General features: G+C 40.2%; 1 protein-coding gene across 3 annotated transcripts in view; it reads right to left on the reverse strand.

The window, feature by feature from the left end:
- The window catches only part of Nos (Nitric oxide synthase), a 288,786-nt gene that overhangs the window by 26,080 nt on the left and 237,617 nt on the right, over positions 1-25,089 (reverse strand). For 2 of the 3 annotated variants that reach the window (XM_065220708.1, XM_065220707.1), the window contains exons 13-16: positions 18,529-18,633; positions 4,848-4,886; positions 4,265-4,669; positions 3,945-4,199 (exon numbers count right to left, since the gene is read on the reverse strand). In XM_065220708.1, the coding sequence (XP_065076780.1) occupies positions 3,945-4,199; positions 4,265-4,669; positions 4,848-4,886; positions 18,529-18,633 (804 nt within the window). The remainder of the gene's footprint in view (positions 1-3,944; positions 4,200-4,264; positions 4,670-4,847; positions 4,887-18,528; positions 18,634-25,089) is intronic. The other variant, XM_065220709.1, reaches the window with a different exon arrangement.

Genomic DNA, 25,089 nt, shown 5'->3' on the forward strand with positions numbered 1-25,089 from the left:
CGAATCAAATAACTTGCTATCAAATACACAATTTGGGTTCCGCAAGAGCAAAGGAACAAACGATTGTCTAGCGCTGCTTTCCACAGATATTCAACTGGCCTTTGCACACAAGGAGCAATTGGCTTCAGTATTCTTGGACATTAAGGGGGCTTTTGATTCAGTTTCCATTGAAATTCTGTCAGACAATCTGCACAGATGTGGACTTTCTGGAATTTTAAATAATTTCTTGTACAATTTGTTGTCAGAAAAGCAAATGAACTTTTCCCTTGGACAACTGACAACTTCCAGAATTAGCTACATGGGCCTGCCCCAAGGCTCATGTCTCAGCCCTCTTCTTTATAACTTTTACGTCAAAGATATCGACAACTGTTTGGCAGAACAATGCACGCTAAGACAACTTGCAGATGACGGTGTGGTTTCCGTAAGAGGTCCACATGCCGTGGACTTGCAAGGACCATTGCAAAATTCCTTAGATAACTTGTCTTCTTGGGCTATGAATCTAGGGATCGAATTCTCGCCGCAGAAAACTGAACTGGTAGTGTTTACTCGAAAGCGGTACCCAGCCCAAATGCATCTTAATCTTTTGGGCAGAAACATTACTCAATCATCGTCTTTCAAGTACCTTGGGGTCTGGTTTGATTCAAAGTGCACTTGGAATGCCCATATTACGTATTTGAAGCAAAAATGTCAGCAGAGGATCAACTTTCTCCGTTCAATTTGCGGCACATGGTGGGGTGCTCATCCGGGAGACCTCATAACGCTTTATAAAACAACTATTCTCTCTGTTCTAGAGTACGGCTCTTTCTGCTTTCTCTCGGCAAGAAAAAGTCACCTAATAAAATTGGAACGAATTCAATATCGTTGTCTGCGTATTGCTCTAGGCTGTATGCACTCAACGCATAACATGAGTCTCGAGGTTCTGGCAGGAGTAACACCCCTCCAGAACCGTTTCTGGGAGCTCTCTCTCAGAAAACTAATCAAATGCGGAGTGACGAACACACTTATAATTGCAAATTTTGAAGAAATTCTTGAGCTGAACACACAATCTCGATTTATGAGAATCTACCACCACTACATATCATCAGATATGTGTCTTCCTTGTTATACTCCAGACCGTGTTCACTTCACCAATCGCAGTTCCTCAATTGAATATGATCTGACCATGAAACAAGCAACTCATGGGATTCCCGATCAACTTCGACCTATTATTATTCCGCGTATTTTTACTGAAAAGTACCAACAAGTCAATTGCATGAAAAGATATTTTACAGACGGGTCCCGTCTCAATGGATCCACTGGCTTCGGTGTCTTCAATGAAAACTCTAGCGCCTTCCGCAAACTTCAGGAACCTTGTTCCGTTTTTGTTGCTGAGCTGGCAGCAATCAACTTCGCATTGGGGATGATTTCCAACATGCCCACAGACCATTACTTCATCTTCTCGGATAGTCTCAGTTCGATTGAGGCTATTCGGTCGATGAAACAAGGTAGGCACTCATCTTATTTCCTTTCTAAGGTAAGGGAGCAGATGTGTGTGCTGGTCGAAAGATCATATATGATTACCTTTGTATGGGTCCCCTCACATTGCTCAATCCCAGGCAATGAGAAGGCGGACTCTCTCGCAAAGGTGGGCGCGCAGGAAGGCGAATTGTATGACAGGCAAATTTCACACGATGAATTTTACCATTTAGTGCGTCAGAGTACCTTTTCGAGTTGGCAAACCGATTGGGACACTGGAAATCTTGGACGGTGGTTACATTCAATTATTCCTAATGTTTCTTCGAGAGCGTGGTTTAAAGGCTTGGGCTTAAGTCGTGACTTCATTCGCGTGATGAGTAGACTTATGTCCAACCACTACTCGCTAGATGCTCATCTCAATAGAATAAACCTCGTGGACAGCAACATCTGTCGGTGTGGAAACGGTTACGATGACATCGAACACGCAGTTTGGCAATGTACGGATAATGACGCCGCCAGAGAGCAACTTTTGAATACCCTCGAGGCCCAAGGAAGACAACCCTATGTTCCTATCAGAGACGTGTTGGCAACCCGTGATCTCTGCTATATGCAGTCCGTTTATGTTTTTCTTCAAATGTCTAGTATAAGAATTTAATTCCTTTTGTCTTTTGTCTCTCTTTATTAGTTTTTGTTTGTCTTGTCCCCCCGTCTCGATGAGTCTCATCGTCGCCCACTGGTCACCCACCATAGCCGGTCGAACTCCGGACGAAGGTAGAACAGCACTACCGTTCATACTGGCGACAACGCTCTGATGAGACAACGAAACCCTACCCCAAGCTCCTCCCCTGATCCTATCCTTCGAAAATGTACCCTTCTAACCTCGAGTAAGCCGCGAGTAATCGGCCCAACTCCTACTAGACATAGAATTAAGTGAATTTTGTTACACACAGTGAACAATGAATTATCGGCTCCGTAAAGCTAACGCGATTGAGCCTCCCAAATAAACAAACTAGATAAAAAAAAAAAAAATAAATTTTTTAGGAACATGAAACTTAGGTTTGCCTAGATGAAGCCCATAACCAATTGGCTGCAAGGTCATCGCACTTGGACATGAGTAAACTCTTCCATAAAAATGCACCGGTTTCTGCACTGCCATCGCAACCCTAATAAAAAATAACCATAAACGAACGATAACCCTAATCATTGAACTATACCACAAATGGTTTGGATGATACCCATAACACGTCGTTAAGCAAATTAACCATACAATTTTTATTAGGGAAGTCGGTTCCATTTGCGTTTTTATCAAAACTGAGTTTTTCAATGGAAGTGGTAGCTAATCACCCCTAGTTTTGTAGTACTGGATAAACTAAACAACTTTGTTCTGAAAAGTTTGGAAAAACAGCCAAATTGGATAACAGCCATTGCATAAGAAGCAATAGTACGATGCGAACATAAAAGGCGTTTTTCTCGGCTTGCTGATTTGTGTTATGGGATCAGAGAAACCAGGCTTATTTTGAAAAGATCTGGCAAAACCCGAAAAAAAAAATGTCTGACAAAAGTCTGGCACAGCAAATTAAAATAGGAAGCTGTCAGATTCCCCAAAAAATCTGGCAACATTGTATGGGACGGACTTGCCATGAGCGCCTTTTAGCCTTAAACTGAGTTTATACAAGGCTAGAGAGTTGATTTAAACTCACCCAGATCTGGTAGTCGGTTTTCAATGGACTTGATATCGTATAGAACAAATTCGATATCGACCAGCTTTCTCGACGATCATTTTGCAGTTCAAGTAAGTTGAACGCTGAATTGAATCATCTAAACAGGGCTTGGTTAACTTCTCATTTATATTGGATATTAGCCATTTGGTTTTTCAAGTCGGTTATCCACGTATCGATTATCTTATGCAATGTGGACTTGCACCGCGGGCACGGTAGACTACGATACGATTCAAACTGTTTTAATCGTAGGGGAAATGGCTCTAATGTTGGCCTTTGGATCTAAGATTGGGCCCATCGCTAAAAATCTGCTATTTATAAGTTTTATCTAGATGAACGCGTCATTGGGACGGTACTAATGGATATTTTGGGTCGCTATTGAAATTTAGTCGATTGCTCAGTTTATGTATGGGCCCAAATTAGGGACATTTAGGCTGACATTACATCCATTTCCACTAGTTGAATTATTGAGCCTATATTTCGTTGGTCGAACAAGTCACTGCTTGGCAAACCATCAGTTAAAGAGCAGCCCAATAAAATGCCAGCACTGCTGAAACCCTACAACAGCGCATTTACAAACTGTTATACACCCGGTAGCTCTTTCTCGCGAGAGAATCATCCCATAACCGAGAGAGTGCCGCACTCTCAATGAGTGAACCGCACGGGCGCGAAAGCAGCAACAAGTGATAACCGTTGGACGTGACATGCTAACGATTGCCATGTGGTGAGGGCGCCATTCAATTAAAGCTGTATGTTGTAATTCAAACTCACCCCCTCGGCCACAATCTCCACCAAAATCGTCGACCGCTCGCTTCCCTGGGAGCCCTCGTGCAGATTCAGTGCCTTCCGTTTCAGTGTGCATTCCGTTGATTTCTTATTGTGGAACTTAAACAGTGCTGCATCCAACCGTTCGTACTCACTGACCGGTGCGAATCGGACCGTATTCTCCGATAATTCACTCTGCAGTGCGAAAGCCGCATCCGAGAGGGTCTCTTCAGGGTCCAAACAAAACGTCTCGCAAGCAATCTGTAAGCATGGTGGGAACGCATCTAAAGAATTTGTCAATTAATAATGCGATTTCGTTCACAAACCTTAAACACTTCCGGTGCCCACTTTCTGAACGCTTGCTCCTGACCGCAGATCTCATCGCCGGATGCTATCTTCATCAGCCGTTCCCCGCCCAGTTCGCCCAGAATGTTATCAATATACTTCCCGTAGGCGCAAAAATTCGGATAAGCCGACGACCCGAGGGCAAACACGGCGAACCGCACGTTGGACAGCGGTCCAAACGTTTCCTCCGAGAGCGTGTCCGTGGTGGAACCCCTCAACGAGTCCAGCCGGTCCATTTTCCGATTTCCCTGCCCGTGCTTGTTCATGTCACTGCGGGAGTTCGCTTTGATGAACGATTTCGACGACGCGGCAATGCTGAGCTCGCTGTGTGCCTGACTGTGGCCACCCTCGTGCAGTTTCATCGCGTACAGGTCCTGTGCGAAGAGCTGCGGAATGAATAGATGGAAAGCAATAACGATTCAATACCACGTGTTCTAGTGCTATCATTGCGAGGAAAAAGGAATCTCGACGGTATCTGTTTGAAGTGGTTCTTCAATTGGGACAAGGAAAAAAGATCTCGGGTATTAAAGAGGTGGGACAAAAGTAAAAATAATAAATACCGACCATTTTTTTCTGAAACTCAATCAAGTGTTCTCTAAATCCCTGTGGAACGGAAATAAGGAAAATTAATATCAATTTGTAGAAAAATGCTGCGACGATGGGGTTGAACTTGCCAAGTGTGGTTAGTGTTTCAAGCGGTCGTTTCGGTTGACATGAGATGCTGACCCCACAAATGAGCACCTGTTATGATGGTTTATTTCAAATCGAAGCCTGAGTGTTCGCTGTTAGTATGTAAGTAGCCGTTTAGAAAGCATAGCCTAATGTTACTTGAAAGGGAAGGTAATTGCTATTGTTTGTCGTAAAATCACGTATATATTTTGTACTACATTGTTGGCGCATCTTGTATTTCTCAGTTGGGTGAGCACCCTATCTTGAGAACTAATTTTCACCATTTTCTAGACGTAAATATAATTACCCTCCCATATCTCATCCAGCAATTAAGCACTTTGTCTTCCAGTAATAAACCCTGCACTAATTCACTGGACCGCCCACAAACATTCACATCCGGTGTGGTACTACGACACAACCCGCAACAAATCGCCACGTAATCAACTTGATTAACGCGAGCAAATGAAACAAACCCAGTTTCACAATCCCACCACCAATTGAGCAGTGAGACGGTAGGGAATGGCATCCGTTTTAAATTTCACAAATTAAAACTAAATTGATTAAGAGACATTAAGCTGTCTGGTCACGAAATGGAATCCTCCTCTCCCGGAGGATGTGGCTTGCATTGCACCCTCCATTTTTTTTTTGTTTTCCTAAATGAGAGTCAGTTATTCTTCCATCCCACAATCCACATTTCAAACCGGGCGTGAGTCCGAGAAAATTAAACCGTTATGTGTGCATCCTGACTGCTCGTGTTATGGCAAGAGACGACGCTGCTGATCTCTTGGAAAAAGGGTTGAGTTGCCGTGCGGGGTAAATTTCACCAGTGAGAATAAAATGATAATATCCCGCTCCGGAGCATACATAAACATAAGCACTAGCGAAAGAAAAATGAACCGGTTTGCTCGGAAGGATCGTTGGATCAATCTTTTGGAGAGAGAAAGAAAAAGGGGGTGTTGAATAGATAAAGTCGTTGGTGGAGCTATTGCTGAATCTGAAACGCCGATGCGTTACGTGACAGATGAACTTACTGACAGTGACAGTTGATTACATGTCGGGCACGTAGTGTCATAAATCGTTGAGACGCAGCGCCTAGATCCCAAGTCAGCCGTTGGTGACGCAGATGGTTCTTGAAAAGGGATTGATGGATTTTCCGAAGCAATCTTCCTCCCAAATTGCTTCATTCTGATTTGCGAAGATTGCAAACAGGTACCAATGTTTCGACGCAATTAACCTGCTGGCATAGCTACCTATTTTGAATGGAATGAACTTCCAGAAAATATCCGACCTAATCTTTCTCAAATCAAGTGAAATATTTCACTTTAATACTATTTTGATCGACTCTGCTCCTGGCATGGAATGAATTGCAGTTTGGAAACACGTGTGAATATGATTTATTACTCACATACTAAAATTAATGCGAGTGTGTGTGTGAGTGAATAAACTTTCCTCCGTTTGGTTTAAAACCTTGTGGCAGAACGACGCTTGGCGGTGGTGGCGCTATTTGCTGCTTTTCTTGAGTTGAGAGTTATGTTGTGGTTTGAACGATGAAGTCTTGCTGGAAGCGACAGCAACTTACCAGCAACCGGTGTGGCAAAAGCTTGAAACGAAACACTCGTTGTCCTAGCGGAGCTTGGGATGATCATTTTCAAGAATTTTGTGCACTTTAAGGAAGTGGTATACGATTGCAAAGACGATTTATGGGTGGAAAATATGCTTTTATAATCGTAGAACCTGTACCATAATAATGTTACGGATAAGTTTTATTGAACTACCATCAAGATCATATTGATTTAATCTGTTTGTGAACAACGAGGTTTACGTATGCTAGTGAGAAAAACACATGGTTTTTAACAAAACTGTTGTCAGCGGTGGGCTGTAGCACTAACTTGGCTCATTCTTTGCATAATGCCCTCCCCCACTCGTCACAAGAAACCCAACCCCAGAGCTGGTAGAATGTATGTGATGCAATAGAAGTGATTTTAGTGACTAAAATAACGAAAATAGTGACTTTTAAACAATGAGCAATTCCCTACAAACTCGCAAATCGGTTAATTTTTTATTTTTTTTATTTGATTGAAAATTTGCGGAACGTTTCTTATGACCGACAATGCCATTTTGCATCATCATATCGCCATTTTGAATTCAGTTTTATTTTTGAAAAGGGCATATAAAAAAATATCAAGCATATCTTCAGAAATTTTTTACTCGAATACTGTTTGTCCGATCGGTTGGGTGCCTTGCGCAATATTGCAGGTAATGTATGAGACTTTTTGAAAAAAATATGCATTCTAAAAAAAAACCCAACTTTTTATTTTTAATTTAAAATAAAGTATTAAGAACATTTTTTGGTATTTTTTGTTTGTTGTTGATATGATTTAGGAGACAAAAAATGCCTTCTATTGCACTATAGGTTAAGATGGAGAAATGATGGACAACAAGTTTTTGGAAAAATATCCAAAACTTGTTCCAATTACTGTTTTGACTTTATATAATGAAAGTACACAAAATTTACAATAAATAATCACCAGGGTAAAATTTTGCTAAGTCACACCGTTTTCGAGATGTAGCGATTTAAAAGTAAATATTTTAAATGTTTTAAAGTTTTAGGCCATTTTTAAATGTATTTCACGGTTCTCCAGTTCCGAATTTTTTTTTCTGAAAGATCAGAAAATTTTATCAATCAATCCATTTAGTTTAAATATAGCATTTCAAAGTGTAAAACATTCCTGCTTAGTAATTCAGATTTTTTTCTGTTTAAAAAACCTTTTATAGCAAGAAAGCCTAAAACTGTCTTATTTTAAAAATAAATTTAAAACAGTTCTCAATTCCTCCTTAAAACTGTTCTGTAATTCAAGCATAAACGTCATTATCAATTGTTTATTAATGTCTTGATAAAATTCTTTATAAACGTGTTCTATAATTATAAAAGCAACCATAAAACCATTAGGTTTTGCATTAGAGCAAAAAGCATTTATTGTTGCTTTTTATGCTATGCTCTCCAATTACTTTGTTTACAAATTGAGCTTAAAAGATGGTTCCCCATAGTTAATAATCGCCAAATTTATGACAAGGAAATCTCGAAAGATAAACGAAGTAGGATGAAAAATTCAAATCGATTTCAACAAAATTTACTTCTTTAGAAGAACCAGCACACCATCAACGACTGATCATTTGGCGGAGAAGAGTAAAGTGAGCGTGGCCCTCGAATTCATAAAACATTGTCGAAAGCTTAAAAACATACCAGCCTTCTCCAGATGTTACAAATAGATGACAATCGAATATTCGGCGAAAGGATCAACACTTCGAAAATTTCATTCAAGCGTACAATAGACCGATGCAAAATTTGAAATTTTCGCTGCACAGTGTTCAAACGGTTCCAATTTGGTTCCTGATTAGCCTTCCAAAATTTGAAGTCATTTAGTAAGAAACTGACTTGGCACAAACCATTTGAAGTTTATAAGGAAATTACTATAGGAAACCCAAATTTTGATCAAATTTTAACCCTATTACTCTGCTGTAAAAATTGATAGCTGTACTTGCAGTAAATTTTCACAGTTACAACTTTGTTTTTCGATAAAATTTAAGGATCAAAAGTTATTAATGATTCAAGTCACTATTGGCTTATGATTATGCTCAGCAGGCAACATTGGTGTTTCTGGCGCGTAGAATAGAGCTAAAACATCATGGCTACTATGTCACACTGCACAATACAGTGTTGCCCACAAAACAGTAGCTTAATCATGCCATAAAATTATCAATCTCTTAAACAATTAATAACTATTTAATTTGATGTTTGGCTGAAGAACAATATTCCGCAAAGTTGTAGCTGAGAAAATTTTCAAAAAGAATAGGTATAAAAAACTTTAACGATGCAATATGGAAGAAGGATAGAAGACTACTAGAAAAAGTTTGGTTTCCCCATAGTAATTTCCATATAAACTTCAAATGGTTTGTGCCCCATCAGTTTCTTACCAAATCAGTTCAAACCTTGGGAGGCTAATCAGGAACCAAATTGGAGCCGTTTGAATACTGTGCAGCGAAAATTTCAAATTTTGCATCGGTCTATTGTACGCTTGAATGAAATTTTCGAAGAGTTGATCCTTTCGCCGAATAAAATCGCTACTATGGATCGGAAACCAGTTGATCTTCGCTAACTAACAGTTTCAGTGGTTTGCTGTCGGTTGTTATTTCGATTGTCATCTATTCTGGAGAAGGCTGGCATGTTTTTAAACTTTCGACAATGTTTTATGAATTCGAAGGCCGCGCTCACTTTACTCTTCTCCGCTAAATGGTCAGTCGTTGATGCTGGTTCTTCTAAAGAAGTATTTTGTAACAGCTTGAGCACTGTGGAGCGAAAATGTCAAATTTTGCATCAGTCTAGCGTACATCCCTGCATCGTTGGATGGTGCACTTCTGTAACCATCCGGAAGAAGGGGATCTTTTTCGGGAACGATTGCGCTTCCAGCTGTCCGAAATGCAAAATGTTGTAAAACAGTATCGCAAACTATCTGAGTAGCTGCTCCCAATTCATCGGGAGAAAACCGCCTGAAAGAACCCTAGATCCCACAGCGCAACTATCGAAAGATAAACAAACTTTGACGTTTAACTTTTTGCAGGCAACTTTGCCTCCATAAATGCTGCCATAAATCTGAACGGGTTAGGATCAAGCAAAATGGTTTAAGATAAATACAACTCAGCCTGGAAGTTTTCTTCATAAAAGCCATTTTAAACCATTATTAATTTGTTAAGAATTTCTTGAAAGCAAAACAACTTTTTCACAAATTACAGTCAGGAATCCTTATTGCCGGGGTAACGGGGGCGTGAATAAGGAATCGCGAATAAGGATACCCACAGCTTATGGGATTTTCACTAATGGGGGCTGTAGTGGATTATCTCATTTGTTGCAATACATAAAGCTATACTGTCTTCGACAAAGTTGCTGTACTGGGTTAGACTAACAAGCCTGTGTCATTGAATTCAGGTTAAATTGGGAACCACGCCGCTAGAGGCGCTTCACTTTTATGTTATTTATGACGGGCGCTATAATATATGGATCATATTTCCAACATAGAATATTTCGTGATCCTGGCCATATAGAAAGTTACTGTCTTGAGCAAAGTTGTTCAGGTGACGAAGTCCTTTAGGAATTGCAAATGCACACTAGCGCTGCGTAGTGAGAGAGTTCTGAACTAATATGACCATCATCCGAAAGGACTTGATCACCTGCCCAACTTTGCTGAAAACAGCAACTTTCTATATGGCCAGGCTCTCGAGATACAGTTAATATAGGAATTGCACATGCACACTAGCACTGCGTAGTGAGAGAGTTCTGACCTAATATGCCCATCATCCGAAAGGACTTGATGACCTGCACAACTTTGCTGAAAACAGCAACTTTCTATATGACCAGGCTCTCGAGATACAGTTAATATAGGAATTGCACATGCACACTAGCGCTGCGTAGTGAGAGAGTTCTGAACTAACATGACCATCATCCGAAAGGACTTGATGACCTGCACAACAGTGCTGAAAACAGCAACTTTCTATATGGCCAGGTTCTCGAGATACATTTAATATAGGAATTGCACATGCACACTAGCACTGCGTAGTGAGAGAGTTCTGAACTAATATGAACAACATCTGAAAGGACTTAGTCACCTGAACAACTTTGCTGAAGACAGTAACCTTCTATATGGCCAGGTTCTCTAGATACAGCTCATACAGGAAATTCACTTGCACACTAGTGCCGCGTAGTGAGAGAGTTCTGAACTAATATGACCATCATCCAAAAGGACTTGATCACCTGCACAACTTTTCTCAAAACAGCAACTTTCTATATGGCCAGGCTCTCGAGATACAGTTTATATAGGAATTGCACATGCACACTAGCGCTGCGTAGTGAGAGAGTTCTGAACTCATATGGCCACCATTCGAAAGGACTCGGTCACCTGAACAACTTTGCAACTATGTTGGAAATATGATCCATATATTATAGCACCCGTCATAGGTAACATAAAAGTGAAGCGCCTCTAGCGGCGTAGTTCCCAATTTAACCTGAATCCAATGGCACAGGCTTGTTGGTCTAACCCAGTACAGCAACTTTGTCGAAGACAGTAATGCTTTATGTATTGAAACAAATGAGATAATCCACTAGAGCCCCCATTAGTGAAAATCCCATAAGCTGTGGGTATCCTTATTCGCGGATAGCCCGGCAATAAGGATCCGGCAATAAGGGATACCGATAATAAGGAATCCGGCAATAAGGATTCCTGACTGTACCAGCGAATCCAAACACATAAAGCAACCAACGATACAGACAAAACTGTTGCTACGACTACCATGACAAACTCGCGCTATAACATAGCTCGATCTGAGTGGTAGAAGCATAACGATATATTTCTTGCCTGCTTCGTTGCAATAAACGCAGATGAGGACATAGCTTGATCTGAATCGAGGAAAGACATAACAAAAAAAAATCCCACTAACACACGTGTATGATCTTCGGCTTTACTTCGTGAAGCAGCATGCCAACAATTTACTCGTTTGCTTCTACAGCCCTTAATGAGCTATGTCGCAAGGACTGCTTGTCATGAAAAAAGGAAGAAGATTATATCATTATTGCTTTCCACTTCTGACATAGCGTTATCGTTCGGTTCGTTGATCGCTTGTCATTTTGTCATTTGGAGATATTTTTGATTCCTTGCAAATGACCCAAGAAAATCAACTTTTATGCCACCGCTATGTTACAATATGTTTGCTAGTTGTTTACAATATTCGATTCTCAATTTATATTTCTTTGGATATAACTAGAAATACTCAGAGGGAGAGATGAGCGGAGAAAACAAAATACAATTCGGCAGCAGGGATTTGTACCTAAATAATCTTGCAACCCTTGCTAGAAGCTAGCATTTCACATGACTTTTACTTTTGATTCGATTTACGTGCAAAATACTAATTGAGTGCATGGCAATATTTTGCGCATTTCTTGGTGCTATTACTTAACCTACTAAGATCAATTAATCAAAAGAGTTAGAATATTTTTTTTTATTCAAAAAACTAGTTGAATTTGAGAAGCACACGAAACATAAAGGTGATTTAATTTCTGTGGGATTGCAATACTTTCTAAATTAATCTAGTAAGAATAAGAAATCCTCGGAAAAATTCTATTGGGAATGTTCGATTGGCTCAGTTTTTGACAGTTCATTTGGCTCAAAACATTCCTTCCGCTTATCTCTCCCTCTGAGTATTACTAGATATAACTATATTTTGGTAAAGTTGGTAATGAGCAAACATTTAAATGGGAAAATCATAAAAAAAAAAATCTCGGTCAAGCGCGATCGGAAGATTTTTTATTTTTTTTTTTCAATGTGAAATAATTAGTCAAATTGACGTTTTACCACAGAGAACGGACGTCCAAATTCGGCCAAAAACTTGTGTAAAGATAAGTGGGAACATCGCCGTTACGTGGCGCCAGTATTTCTTGATTTCCTCTATAAATTTTCCAATTTCGACCAATTTGGCGCTAATATCGATAAATTTTCTATTAAAAAATTGCCATTTGGCGCTACCAGAACTTAGTGTCTAGTGTAAGTTGTGCAACGCCAGCGCCATCATGATGTCAAAGAGGGTTTTTAAGTGGGGAAGGTGCCCTGGGGGCACTTAAATCGAATAGGAATCTTTGCACTAGTTTTTAGAGAAATTTTGTTCGAGCCTCAACGTCGCCGTCTTCTCTGATGTTTTCACGTACATTTCACACAACATTTAATAAGGCACTTAAAACCGGGCCACTCAATGAGAAGTATTGTAATAAATTTGGATATTCAACAAGATTTTTATACAATCATTTTCTATTTTAAATATTTGGATAAGATCGGATTCATAAATCTTCTTCTGATGCTTTCCTAGTGGATTTAGCAAGCGGTTCGGGGAAATGGCTTGGAAAGGGTTTTAATTGTTGCTAAATAGCTTTTATTGTAGCTTTCAAATGGTTCTCAATGCGTTCGTCATACAACTTTTTGCAGTAAATCAATCTAGAAGAGCTTCGAGAATACACCCTTCAGAACCTTCTCCAGGGTGGGCCAACTAGACATATTCTAGTCTTAATGAGGTTTCGGTGGATGCATTAATGACAAAATAGCCTTGACCAGGGTTTTATGAATGTTGTTTTATAGTTGCTTTGTAGTATTTCATAAAACTTAAAATGTTACTTGGGAAGTGACCAGTAGTTGATTTCGATTGCCACTAAGAGGAATTGTATAAACTCATAAACCTATCATGGGCATTTGTAATGCTTAAAAATTAAACAAATGGTTTAATGATCCCATAGATTTGTTCTCGAAAAATAAGTACGAATTGAATAAGCAAGAGCACGGTTCAATTTCAACCTCCATTTCCTCACCCTGCACTCTTTTATCTAGCTCGATTTTTTTTGAACAAACAACTTGATAATAGAAGGTGATCAGATGGCAGAATTGAAGCCCAGAGAAAAATGTTCAAATTCAAGGATTTAGACAACTTTTTACAATTTGAAGACAGTCAATTTTAATGATCTAGGATATTGATGAAGCAATGCATTTAGAAACGTGAAGATCTGCAGTCTAGAATTAAATGTATATCTAAGTTAGCCATGAGTATTTTTATAAAAATATTATTGTTTTATTTGTAGTTGCTATAACAGACCGGTCGTCTTTTTACTTTGCTCCATTCCTGGGAGGGAATCTTCTGTAACACCTCAAACATAGAAAACAATTCAAAACTCTGGGACTAAGGCAACTTTTCCAGATCGCAGTCGTAGAAAAAATCTCATTATTATGGAACGAGGAAAATTATCGGATGGAAGGATCACGGATATAAAACATTATTAGAATGCATTTAGGACTTAGGGATAAATTTTACAGTTTTGGACAATTTTTTTTAATGCTGGGACTTCACAATTCGAGATCTGTAAGACAAACAAATTGAGAAAATTGTGCGCCCATAATTTTTGATGTAGCATTACGTCTTTCGGCAACATATTGGGGATGCAATTTCAAAAAAACTAAAATCAACCGCGTTACGAAAAATCGTCAGATTTTGACCACTTATAACTCTGTCAATAGCGGATGGATTTTAATTCTAAATTAGCCAATCGATTGGAAATTTTTCTATGAATCTGCTTAAATAAACACTTTATCAATTTTCAATAGGTCACTATTGAAAATTACACAAATGTCCAATTGTTGCAACGGTGATCAAAATTATCACCGATTGCCTGCAAAAAGCATTTGCTCTAACATAGATTTCAAAATCGAATTCCATCCGGTCTCGCCAAACGGTGCTTGTTTCCAGTATACCATGGGTCGTAGTCCCCATGTTTTCCCCACAGCTTTACTGGAAACCCATAGCGCATTTCTAGCCTTAGTGATAACCTTATCGAGATAAGAGTTCCAATTTTGTTTCCGAAGTAATAACAAAGCAACACCTAGGCAGGGATGGAAAATCATTTACATTCATTTCGAGCATTAATTTACATTCATTTTCCTGTAACTTTTTTCATCAACAGAATATCGTTAAATGATATATGAAGCTTTTGTAGCTTTTGATATTAACAACAACTTTTGTTGGTAACTAAAATCTGAATCTCCTATGCATGACGAAATAGAGCTGGCAGAACATGTTATTGTTTTTCAGTGAATGCAATTTACATAACAATGGTGGGTTCTTATCGCTCTGATTCATCATGCATAAGAGATACAGATTTGAGTTGTTTATAAAAGATGTAGCTAATATCAAGACCTACAAAAGCTACGCACACTATTTAACGGAGTTCTGTTGATGACAAAAGTTAAAGGCAAATGAATGTAAATGGATGCACGAAATGAATGTAAATGATTTTCCATCCCTGCACCCAGGTAAAGAATGATACGGTCAAAATTTGGTCAATATCAACTTGACGTATTTCTTTCAATTTTGCATTTAAAAAACCTGAACACCCCTCATTTTGAAGGTGTGTGTGTGTAGAATGTTGCTCCTATTTTGATTTTGGAATTCACTCTTCAGTTGTCAAAATGCCGTCCAAGCAAGAAGAGCAGCGTATCAAAATTTTGCTCGCGCATCGCGAAAATCCGAGCTACTCGCACGCAAATTTGGCAAAATCGCTAAAAGTTGCCAAATCAACCGTTACAAATGTAATTAAAGTGTTTGGGGAACGTTTGTCGACAGCCAGGAAGTCTGGATCGGGGGGAAATCGAAAACCGGAAGCCGCTGAGACGACAAAGAGAGTTGCCGGTAGTTTCAAGTGAAACCCTAACCTCTCTCTCCGAGATGCCGCAAATAAGCTGGGTGTATCGTCTACAACCGTGCATCGAGCCAAAAAACGAGCCGGACTATCGACTTACAAGAAGGTAGTGACTCCAAATCGCGATGATAAACAAAATACGACGGCCAAAGCGCGATCCCGGAGGCTGTACACGACGATGCTGACGAAGTTTGACTGCGTGGTAATGGACGACGAAACCTTCGTCAAAGCCGACTACAAGCAGCTTCCGGGACAGGAGTTTTATACGGCAAAAGGAAGGGGAAAGGTAGCAGATGTTTTCAAGTACATGAAACTGTCAAAGTTCGCAAAGAAATATCTGGTTTGGCAAGCCATCTGTACCTGTAGCTTGAAAAGCAGCATTTTCATAGCTTCCGGGACTGTCAACCAAGAAATTTACGTGAAAGAGTGTTTGAATAAACATCTGCTGCCTTTCCTGAAGAAACACGGTTGTTCCGTACTGTTTTGGCCGGATTTGGCATCTTGCCATTACGGTAAAAAGGCCATGGAGTGGTACGCCGCCAACAACGTGCAGGTGGTTCCCAAGGACAAGAACCCTCCCAACACGCCAGAGCTCCGCCCAATTGAGAAATACTGGGCTATTGTCAAGCGGAACCTAAAGAAGACCAAAAAAACTGCTAAGGGCGAGCAGCAGTTCAAGGCAAACTGGCTTTCTGTGGCGAAGAAGGTGGACAAGGTGGCTGTACAAAATCTGATGGCAGGGGTCAAGCGTAAGGCCCGGCAATTCGGATTTGGAAAAGCGGAAGCCTAACTGAATATTTTTCCTGAATTTTATACTAATTGAACTTGAAAAAGAAATTTAATTTGATTTTTTAAATAAACGATTTCACCGATTTACACGCGTTTTCCCTTGACCAAATTTTGACCGTATCACCCTTTATTTAGCTTATTCCGCGAACTGAATTTGAACCCCATCTAGAGTAGGCTGTACCAACATAACTTGTGTTCTTTTGGTGGAAGAAACGATGACAGTTTTTGAAGGGTTTACATTTAAGCTCTTTCTCCTACACCACTTGAAGCTCATGTTCGTCCACTACTAAAGACCACAATAAGGATGATAGTACCCTCCTTGAGGGCAACCCTTCACCAATTTATAGTTAGTTGGGCATCTTCCAGATAAACAGATATTTCTCGATCTGTGAGCATTGCAATTATCCAATGAATAAGGCAGTTATACAAACTCTTTGCTTCCATAGCTGAACGCATTGAGCTGTATTGTCGAATGCACCTTCAATATAAAAAAAAAGCAACCACAACACTTTCCTTGGCTTTAGCGACTTCTCTATTTTATTAACTAGCAATTGAGGAGCCGTTTTCCGTAGATTTACCTGATTGATAAGCAAATTGGAATATGCTAAGAGGTAATCTCGTGAAACTTGTTGATTTGATGAAATGATCTAGAATTGTTTCCATTATCGTTAACAGAACAGATGAAAGGCTTATGAGTCTAAAGGCTTTCGGAGTCGTTTTATTTCTCTTTCCTGCTTTTGAAATGAAAACAACTTGAACCTTTCTCCATGCTTTTGGTATGTAGGTCAGAGTAACACTGGCTTTGTTAAATAAGGGCTGAGGCGTTTCTTTGCCCTGTTGTATGCCCTGGGAATATTTCATCTTTCCCGGCAGATTTGAAAGGTTGAAAAGAACTCAATGCCCATTCACCTCTAGATGACGTGAAGATTTCACAAGCTTTCTGATCGGCATCTATTGACCATTCATGGCTCGCCATTTCAAAGCCCTGTTCTTTAGGTGAAAATGTAGTCGACTCTGGGAAGTGAGCCCTAATTTCTTCCAGTGTTTCAGAAGAGTCAGCAGTAAAACTACCATCGTTTTTTTTAGGCTGCCAAGACCATTTGAATGGTCTTTTGAAAGAACTTTATGCATCCTTGCAGCTGCTGGAACGTTATTGATGTCTTCACATACCCATCTCCAATCCTTCCGTTGTATTCAGTTACGGCCTTTTTTCATGATTAAAGTCCGTAGTTTTATCACGAAATATGAAAGTAGATGCCAATTGAAAGTGGATAGTGTTGTTATCATAAAATTGACGAAAATCCATATGGGACTGATATGCGATTATAGGCTCTGAATGTTGGATATTTTGTTCATTATTAGTTCAATTTTTCGAGTTGATATACAAGCCGTTTTAGAAAGTTGAAACTGACATTATACACACACTTAGAAATACCTAACCTTATACGTGACGGAAACCCATCTTTGACATAAGAATGAGACGTAAACAAAGATGTCATGTAAAATTAAGTGCTCCGAGACTGAAAAGTTCGAATGTACGTTTGATTGAGCTGTCTATTATGACTCAATTTTATGCCAAAATTTACACTCGTATATGTCAGTCTCAGAGCACTTATAAAACACCCACATTCATCTGAATTCATGTTAAAACTGATTTATTTCTCCTTGCATATTTTCCCCTGTAAGCTAATATCTAGTAGAATGCTACATAGTTTTTAATTTCAGTACTGAAAGAGCACTGGCTTCTGAAAAAATGTTAAAAATACCTGGATTTTACGGTGCAATGTCCAAAGTGTTGAAATTCAAGCAAACGCATCAGGGTCACAACTCTGTAAAAATGAATTCCCTTTGATCTGAATCATGGAGAGAAATAAATATCCCATATCAGACAATTTCGTATCACACATCATAAGTCACTTTTCCCATAGGTTCCCCTCTGTGTATTATGCCATGTGCATAAATCAAACCAAATGTATAAAATTAGCTCCGTCTGGTAGAAGAAAACGCCAGCAGCTTGCGTTACGACACGAAGCGTCAACCGCGAACCACATTTTCCCATGAAGATTGATTATTTTCGGGAATCATGTCAAGTAGCAAACTACCATTTCTCGTCCCATCTATACACATGGAATCCTAGAAGTTGAGTGTGTGAAGATTAGCCGCCACCATCACCGTCGCAAAGTTATGTGTGGATAGTACCAACCAGAAATGAGTAATAACATGCCAGCAGTGGCAAGCAAATCCTTGGAAAGGGACGAAGACAAGCAGAAAATCGGTCGCAAATCGTTAAGTCACTTCCGATGGCAGTAGCACGTGGACCGGGCCAGCGGATACAAGCTGATGCGAATGTTAGTTATTTACAGTAGATAAGTTTAGTGAAAGTTATCCCTTTACCACGATGAGAAACTTAACAAAAAATACTTTGGATATGGGAAAAAGCGGAAGTGGATGAATGTAAGTGGGTTAGTAGCTTTGAAGTGGATATTGAATTTGTGCTGATGGACTTACCTCGCCATTTTCCGGAGGATCTCCGTTGCCAAAAGTGGACGCCACCACCAGCAGCAACGCTTCGTGTTCTATCGACGAGATGTCGTAATCAGACATGCAGTAGATCTGTAAGGAACGAATACAGACTTTCATAAAACAATATTTTCTAAAAAGGTTCAGAAATGTTTCTATTTGTATAGTAAATATAATACTTTGACATTTTCGAGAAAAATAATCTTTAGTTATTCTCGAAGAATCTGCTTATTTGTAAACTTTGTTCAAGTGCAATCACAGCTTTGAAACGGTAGGAATTTCCCCCCCAAAGGAAGCCAATTTACCTTCCAGAAAAGCCTCGTTGCAAACATCTTCCCCCAAAAGACAAAGTTTCTCGCCAACTGGCTGGCAACTGGAGACATATTTCAGTCAACGAATGCGCTGTCGTGGAAATAGTTCCGCGAGGGAGAATGACTCCTCGGGAATTCACGTGACTGTCTTGTCACAACTTGGAGACTTTGGTGCAAGTTTTCACCCTTGAAAATGGTACAAATCTACGAAAAGAAAACTAGCTTTCCCACAAAAGGCAACGATTACTGACTGCCTCTTCACTGGTGGGAAATTAAGATGGCATCTTCTCGAGACAACACGTGTCAGTCTGCAGCTGCAATCTGTTTACAAAAGTGTACCGCGTTTTCAGCTTTTAGCGCGAGTGAGATGTGCGCCAGATTTGAAACAACGGAGCTCTTATCATTCAGTTCAGTTGTGGGATGTAGGAAATGGCTCCTTAACGACATAATTCCATCGTTCCTTTGTTTCTTTCAGTACCGAAAGCAGCTATACGTAAGTGAACATGATTTGCGTCTCCTTATTCTTATCTCACGGGGCCACCCTCTGATGTGATGAAGCGTCTTGCCGATTACGAAATGCCAAATTTGAATGTTTTTCGGTACACCCACACCTGTTAGGAATTGGTTTGCGAGGGGGGTTGCGCGAATCCGGTTGGTAAAACAAAACAACCGAAGATGTATTTCACCGGGTAATTGAGTCAAAATCTGTGCAAACATGTGAACTGGTGAGACGGGTGTTAGTACAGGATCCGTTTTCTGCAAGCTAAAACATTTGAAAGGGGGTAGAGGACTAGGGAGGGCGAGATGTTTCAATTAGCATAGCTTAATGATATCACTGACTGTTGATTCGGGATGAATATATTCATGAGTTCAACTACTTGAAGAGCAGCGCTTCGGTGAATTATCTTTATTATCTTAACTAAAGTTAGACTCTGGCAAAAAAATTTTTTTTTTCATAAGCCCAAAAAATGTCCAACTTAAGTTGTGGAGACGATTTAAACTTATAATTCACACCAAAACAGAATAGATATTCCTGTTAATGTCAAAACACAAAATCTACCATTAGGTTCCTATGTACGGCAAAGTTGCTTGCACACTATGATGTACATACAATCGATACAAACTTTTAAATACTAGATCTATCTTATTCTTTGGATTTATTAGGTCCCTAGTCAAGTAACACAAATTCATAGAATTATGTTTCGTAAACTGCCTTACATCCAAAAACAGTCATACAAAGTTTATATGAACTATTATAGAACATGTGTGTTGCTTAGGAACTGGGACATTGCGCCGGCCCTAAAATTAGTGTTCTTGCACTTCCACAGTTATTAATTGATAGCTTTCTAAGCCAGTGCCATTTTTGAATTACAGTCAACTACCCATAGCTCGCTATTGAAGCGACCATCGAGATATAGATCAAGAAAAGCCTACTAGACCGTTTGAAGGGACCGTGAACCCAGGCATCACAAATCGTGCTCCATTCCCAACCTGTCACTCAGAAATTGGCGAAAGTAGAGGAAGTAAATATCAAAGCAGCCCGAACCACCATCTGGAAGTCTTATGAGAAGAATACTATTCAGGACACAACAAAATCTGGCCTAAATCTGGAGCAACAGCTGGGCTAGAAGATCACTTATATTTTTTACTAATAGAAAAGTGCCTTTGTTCGAGATTTGGCTAAAAACTGGGAACGTCGACGAGTATCGTCCGTAGTGACAAGGCAAGAAACGGCCTAAAGACGTACAAGAAATAGAAGATTCTGAAACGACAAACCGAAGGCACGGAAGTTACAAGATGGAAAGTTGTGCGAAAAATCACCAAAAATCATAAATGCCCAAAACTTCTAATGTTCGTAGCTGCCCCGAGCCCCGACATATATGGCAAAAAAAAATGAAAAAGACCCTGTGCAAAGGTTTTTGGACAGTATGAGTTTGGTCATTTGTGTAAGATTTACAAAATCATGGAATTAATTCACCCAATTGCAAGAGTATACTATAAGGCAGCGCGAAAAATAGTCAGTGATTTCATTAGTTTGAATGATTGGGAAGTAAACAAGTCACTGACAGCAGAGCACTCATTTGGTAGCTCAGGCAGCACATTTATAAAGTTCTCCAGATGCGTAAAAGTGTACGTTAGACCACAGGAATCTTATTTAAGGAATTGTGATATTGCGTGAGTCACCGTTAGTGACCGAATGTTTTTGATGGCTCTATCATTGACGAGTGAAGCCAAATTTCTCTGGTGCTGTGGTACTAAAAGTGCATCCATAAATGCCGTCACGCGTCTAGAGGCGGAGGGGGTTTAAGAAACGCTGACCAAATGTGAAAAACAGAGGAGGGGAGGGGGAGGGATTTGTTCAACCATGACGTCACATCACCATATTGTTTAGATTGAGAGAGAGGTAGCTTATAGCATGAGTCTTTTTTTTCTATATTTAACGTCGGTCGACGTTCCGCAATCTAGTGCCAATCACCGACGGACATCGATTGCCTTCCATTGACGGCAATCGAATGTGCAGGAAGGCAGCTTCCACACCTGCGTAGGATATCTCACCCATTCAATTCAACACACATGGGCCGGGACCAACGGCTTTACTTCCTTTCCGAAGGAAGACGTGACCAGAGATTTTTATGCCTCAGAAAAATCCCACCGACCTCGGCTGGGATTGAACCCAGACCCATTGGGGTGAAAAAGCATTCACGCTTTACCACTACACCACCGGCGCCGGCATGAGTCAGTGTTTGAAATTTTCACTGTTCACTGAATAATTCACGTGTATTTCCGAAACCGTTGGACCATGTGTCAGTAAACTAAACTGATTTCCTCGTATCGGCGAGATGACGAATCATGGCACATAAAGAAATAGAGAAAAATAAATCTTGCTTCATCGATGATCAAATACGTTTACAAAAAATCATTTACTACTGACGGTATTTTCGAAAGAATCTTTATATTCATATGTACCATTCGGCAAGGGTTGCGTGCGTTAGTTTCTGTTCATGATACATCTGCGTATCGCAGTATAACATATTCGGCAACATGTAATGACACTGAATATGGATGGTCAAAAGCTGTTGCATAAAGCGAACATTAACTTTTCACATAGAATTAAGTGGGTTATTGGGGGAAGTTTTGTATTGCCAGGTTCCTAATTTTGCGTATATATTCTTAAGACGTATAACCATTGCAATACTATATTCTAATGCCTAGTACCCCCCACGTTCTTTACTGAATTTTCTTAACCGGTTGTGGTGGTGTGGCATGTGCTAGCATGTCAAAACATCATGTAAACATTCCTCTTACGCCACAAAACATGCCCACGAGTGGGCACCACGAGTAATGTCAGAGACCCACTGCTCTACTACTGTGGCGACGATGTGGCATGTCAAAACATTATGCTGAAACATTGCATGTGGCGAACGTCAACATGATGTTAGTCAAGGTATTTCCTGATATTACGGCAGAGTGGCATCTGCTAGCATGGTAAAAAAGCTTATCGAGGTTCGCCGTATGCCATATTACATCCACATGATCTTTTAGCATGTTGTATGATCACATCCTTTGGTCTTGTGCGGAGTATCGTGGAGTCAGATCACATTTTTATGATTGCCTTTAGGCTCGAGGTAGACAACCTAATGTTTCAGTTCGGGATATTTTGGCTAGACGCGATCTGGAGTTTATGAAACTCATATATGTTTACTTTAAGGATATTAACCTAAGATTGTAAGTTTGATTAACCTTGTGTTTAGTTTGTATTTTGTACGTGTGGGTTTTTTTTTTTCAATGTTCAAAATTGTAAATCTCCACTAACCTCGAGACAACCGCGAGTACTCGGTTCCTTTAACTTTAAATATAAGATAGTAATAATGTATAACGCAAAAAATAACTCGGCTCTGTAAAGTTTATTCGATTGAGCCTGTACAAATAAAGTAATTACAAAAAAAAGTGTGGAACCTACTCACTACATGGCGCTAGTTAACGTAAGAGCTTGTGCATGTATCATACCTGATTTTGACATTCTGGGAAATAACTGTTTACTGCAAAGTTGTCCAAAAATATATGAAAACTTCCCGGATTTTTCATACGCTGTCGCAAGCCTGATTGACCACTTTTATGGATAATCCGGATCATCTGGGTAACCTGTTTGTGGCGTCCAAGGTGCATAATTTGGCCTTAATACCAGTCAGAAAACACATCAACAAGTGATTGCGCAAAAAAAACATGGGGCTCTAGGACCAGTTTTATGAATTTACCACTTTCACGCATGTTCGGGATCTCAAAGAAGATCAATATATTGCATATTCTGACCACAAATGAATACGCAAAAAATCATTCAGCTATAGGACCAGTTTAATTAATTTACCTCTTTTGCGGATGTTCCGGATCTTCCGGAGGACCAGTGTGTGGTCCCCAGGGTCCGTATTTTGGCCACAATGTGAAATTAATTCTAAAAACACATCAACGAGTGTGTTCGCAAAAAACCATAGAGCTCTAGAACCAGTTGAATGAATTGACCACTTTTACACATGTGCCGGATCTTTCAATGGACCAGCCTTAGCCCTCCAGGCTAAAAAAAAACTGCACAGCTCTAACTCCAATTTCATGAATTTACCACTTTTACGGATGTTCCGTATCGTACAGAGGATTGTGTCCCACTGGAAGATAAATTGTACCAAAAGGAGGACAATTAACAACTTCCCCGAAGACACCAGGAAGTTATTTCTTCATATAACTTTAAAATCAGAGTTTATTAGAGTTTTATTGACTGTATATCAATTTAGTTTCATTCATTTTAAACCGAGCATGAAGTGTAGTCCAACTAACTACTAGTTGGAGGTTCCGGGTTCTTGTCGTAAAATCCGTGACCGTGTCGGAAGAACATATTGGAAGATCTATGAAAATTTCAGAAGATCTGTGAACAATAGTTATCGCTCAGCCTCTGAGACGTGCAGACGTTTTTTCTCGATTGCGCTTATCAGTGAGTCAAGCATTTTGAAATATCGTTATTCTTTCGGGTGTCGCTGTGCCGCGTCGCGTGTAGTGATCCGCGATGAGGCGAGAAAATACTTTTCGGATTGATTATTCGAACTTCCCCCTGAAGCCCTCATACGAAAAAATCCACGCGTTTTGTCGTACGGTACTTGGACTGACGAGGGACGACGTGAAGAGACTCCAGTGCCATCGCGGTGGGTCATGTGCGTTTGTGAAGGTCGGTGACCTCGAGACGGCCCAGAGAGTGGTCGAAGAACACAACGAGAAGCACGAAGTGGAGTGTTCGGGGAAGAAGTACAAACTTCGTATAACGATGGAAGATGGTAGAGTCGAAGTGCGTGTACACGATCTACCCGAAGATGTGTCGGAGGAGAAGATCGTCGCATTTCTCAGCGCGTATGGTGAAGTGCTTTCGATCCGGGAACTAATGTGGGGCGAAAGGTACGATTTCGGAGGCGTGCCGCTCGGTATATGGTCTATCCGTATGGTGGTGAAAACTAACATCGACTCGTGGGTCACCATCGACGGAGAGCGAGACGGCTAATACATAGGTGTAACAGTCGGAAGAAGTGTTAGTTTGTTTACTTAAATGAACCATGCCCATTTTGTTATGGCATGTTTGCTATACGAAATGCGCCTCGTGTTTATTAGCGAATTTCACATCAAAGATTGATTAATTGAGTAGGAAATCAGTTTGGCACGGCATTTGTGACCAGCATACACCTTCCGGTAGTATGAAACAGGTCAAAAACTGTTCAAATCCGCAGATAAAATTTTTGTTTTGAATTTCTGTATAGCAAAATAGTGAACTTTTCGTGAACATTAACGGCAAAGAACTCACCAACACTGGGAGACTGTGAGTTCCTGCCCACCTGTTCATTTTCCATCGTGACCGTCGCTAATGTCTACGCCCCGTCGGGCTCTGCGCTGCGTGCCACTCGAGAAGATTTCTTCAACGGCACACTCTCCTTTTATCTCCGACATCGCACCGAACACGTAATACTCACGGGCGACTTCAATTGCGTGCTTCGCCCATGCGATTCATCCAGCCTGAATTCAAGCCCGTTGCTCAAAACGACCGTCCAACAACTCCAGCCTCTCGATGTGTGGGAAAAGCTGTGCCCACGAGATGACGGTTTTACTTTTATCAGTCGGAATGCACGATCCCGTCTCGATCGTATTTACGTGAGCAACGGGTTGCGCGAACAGCTGCGAGCGGCGCACACGCATGTGGTCTCATTCT

This window comes from Ochlerotatus camptorhynchus, unplaced genomic scaffold (assembly GCF_037179485.1).
Source record: "Ochlerotatus camptorhynchus isolate MF236.1 unplaced genomic scaffold, CSIRO-AGI_Acam_v1.1 ptg000131l, whole genome shotgun sequence".
Lineage (NCBI taxonomy): Eukaryota > Metazoa > Arthropoda > Insecta > Diptera > Culicidae > Ochlerotatus > Ochlerotatus camptorhynchus.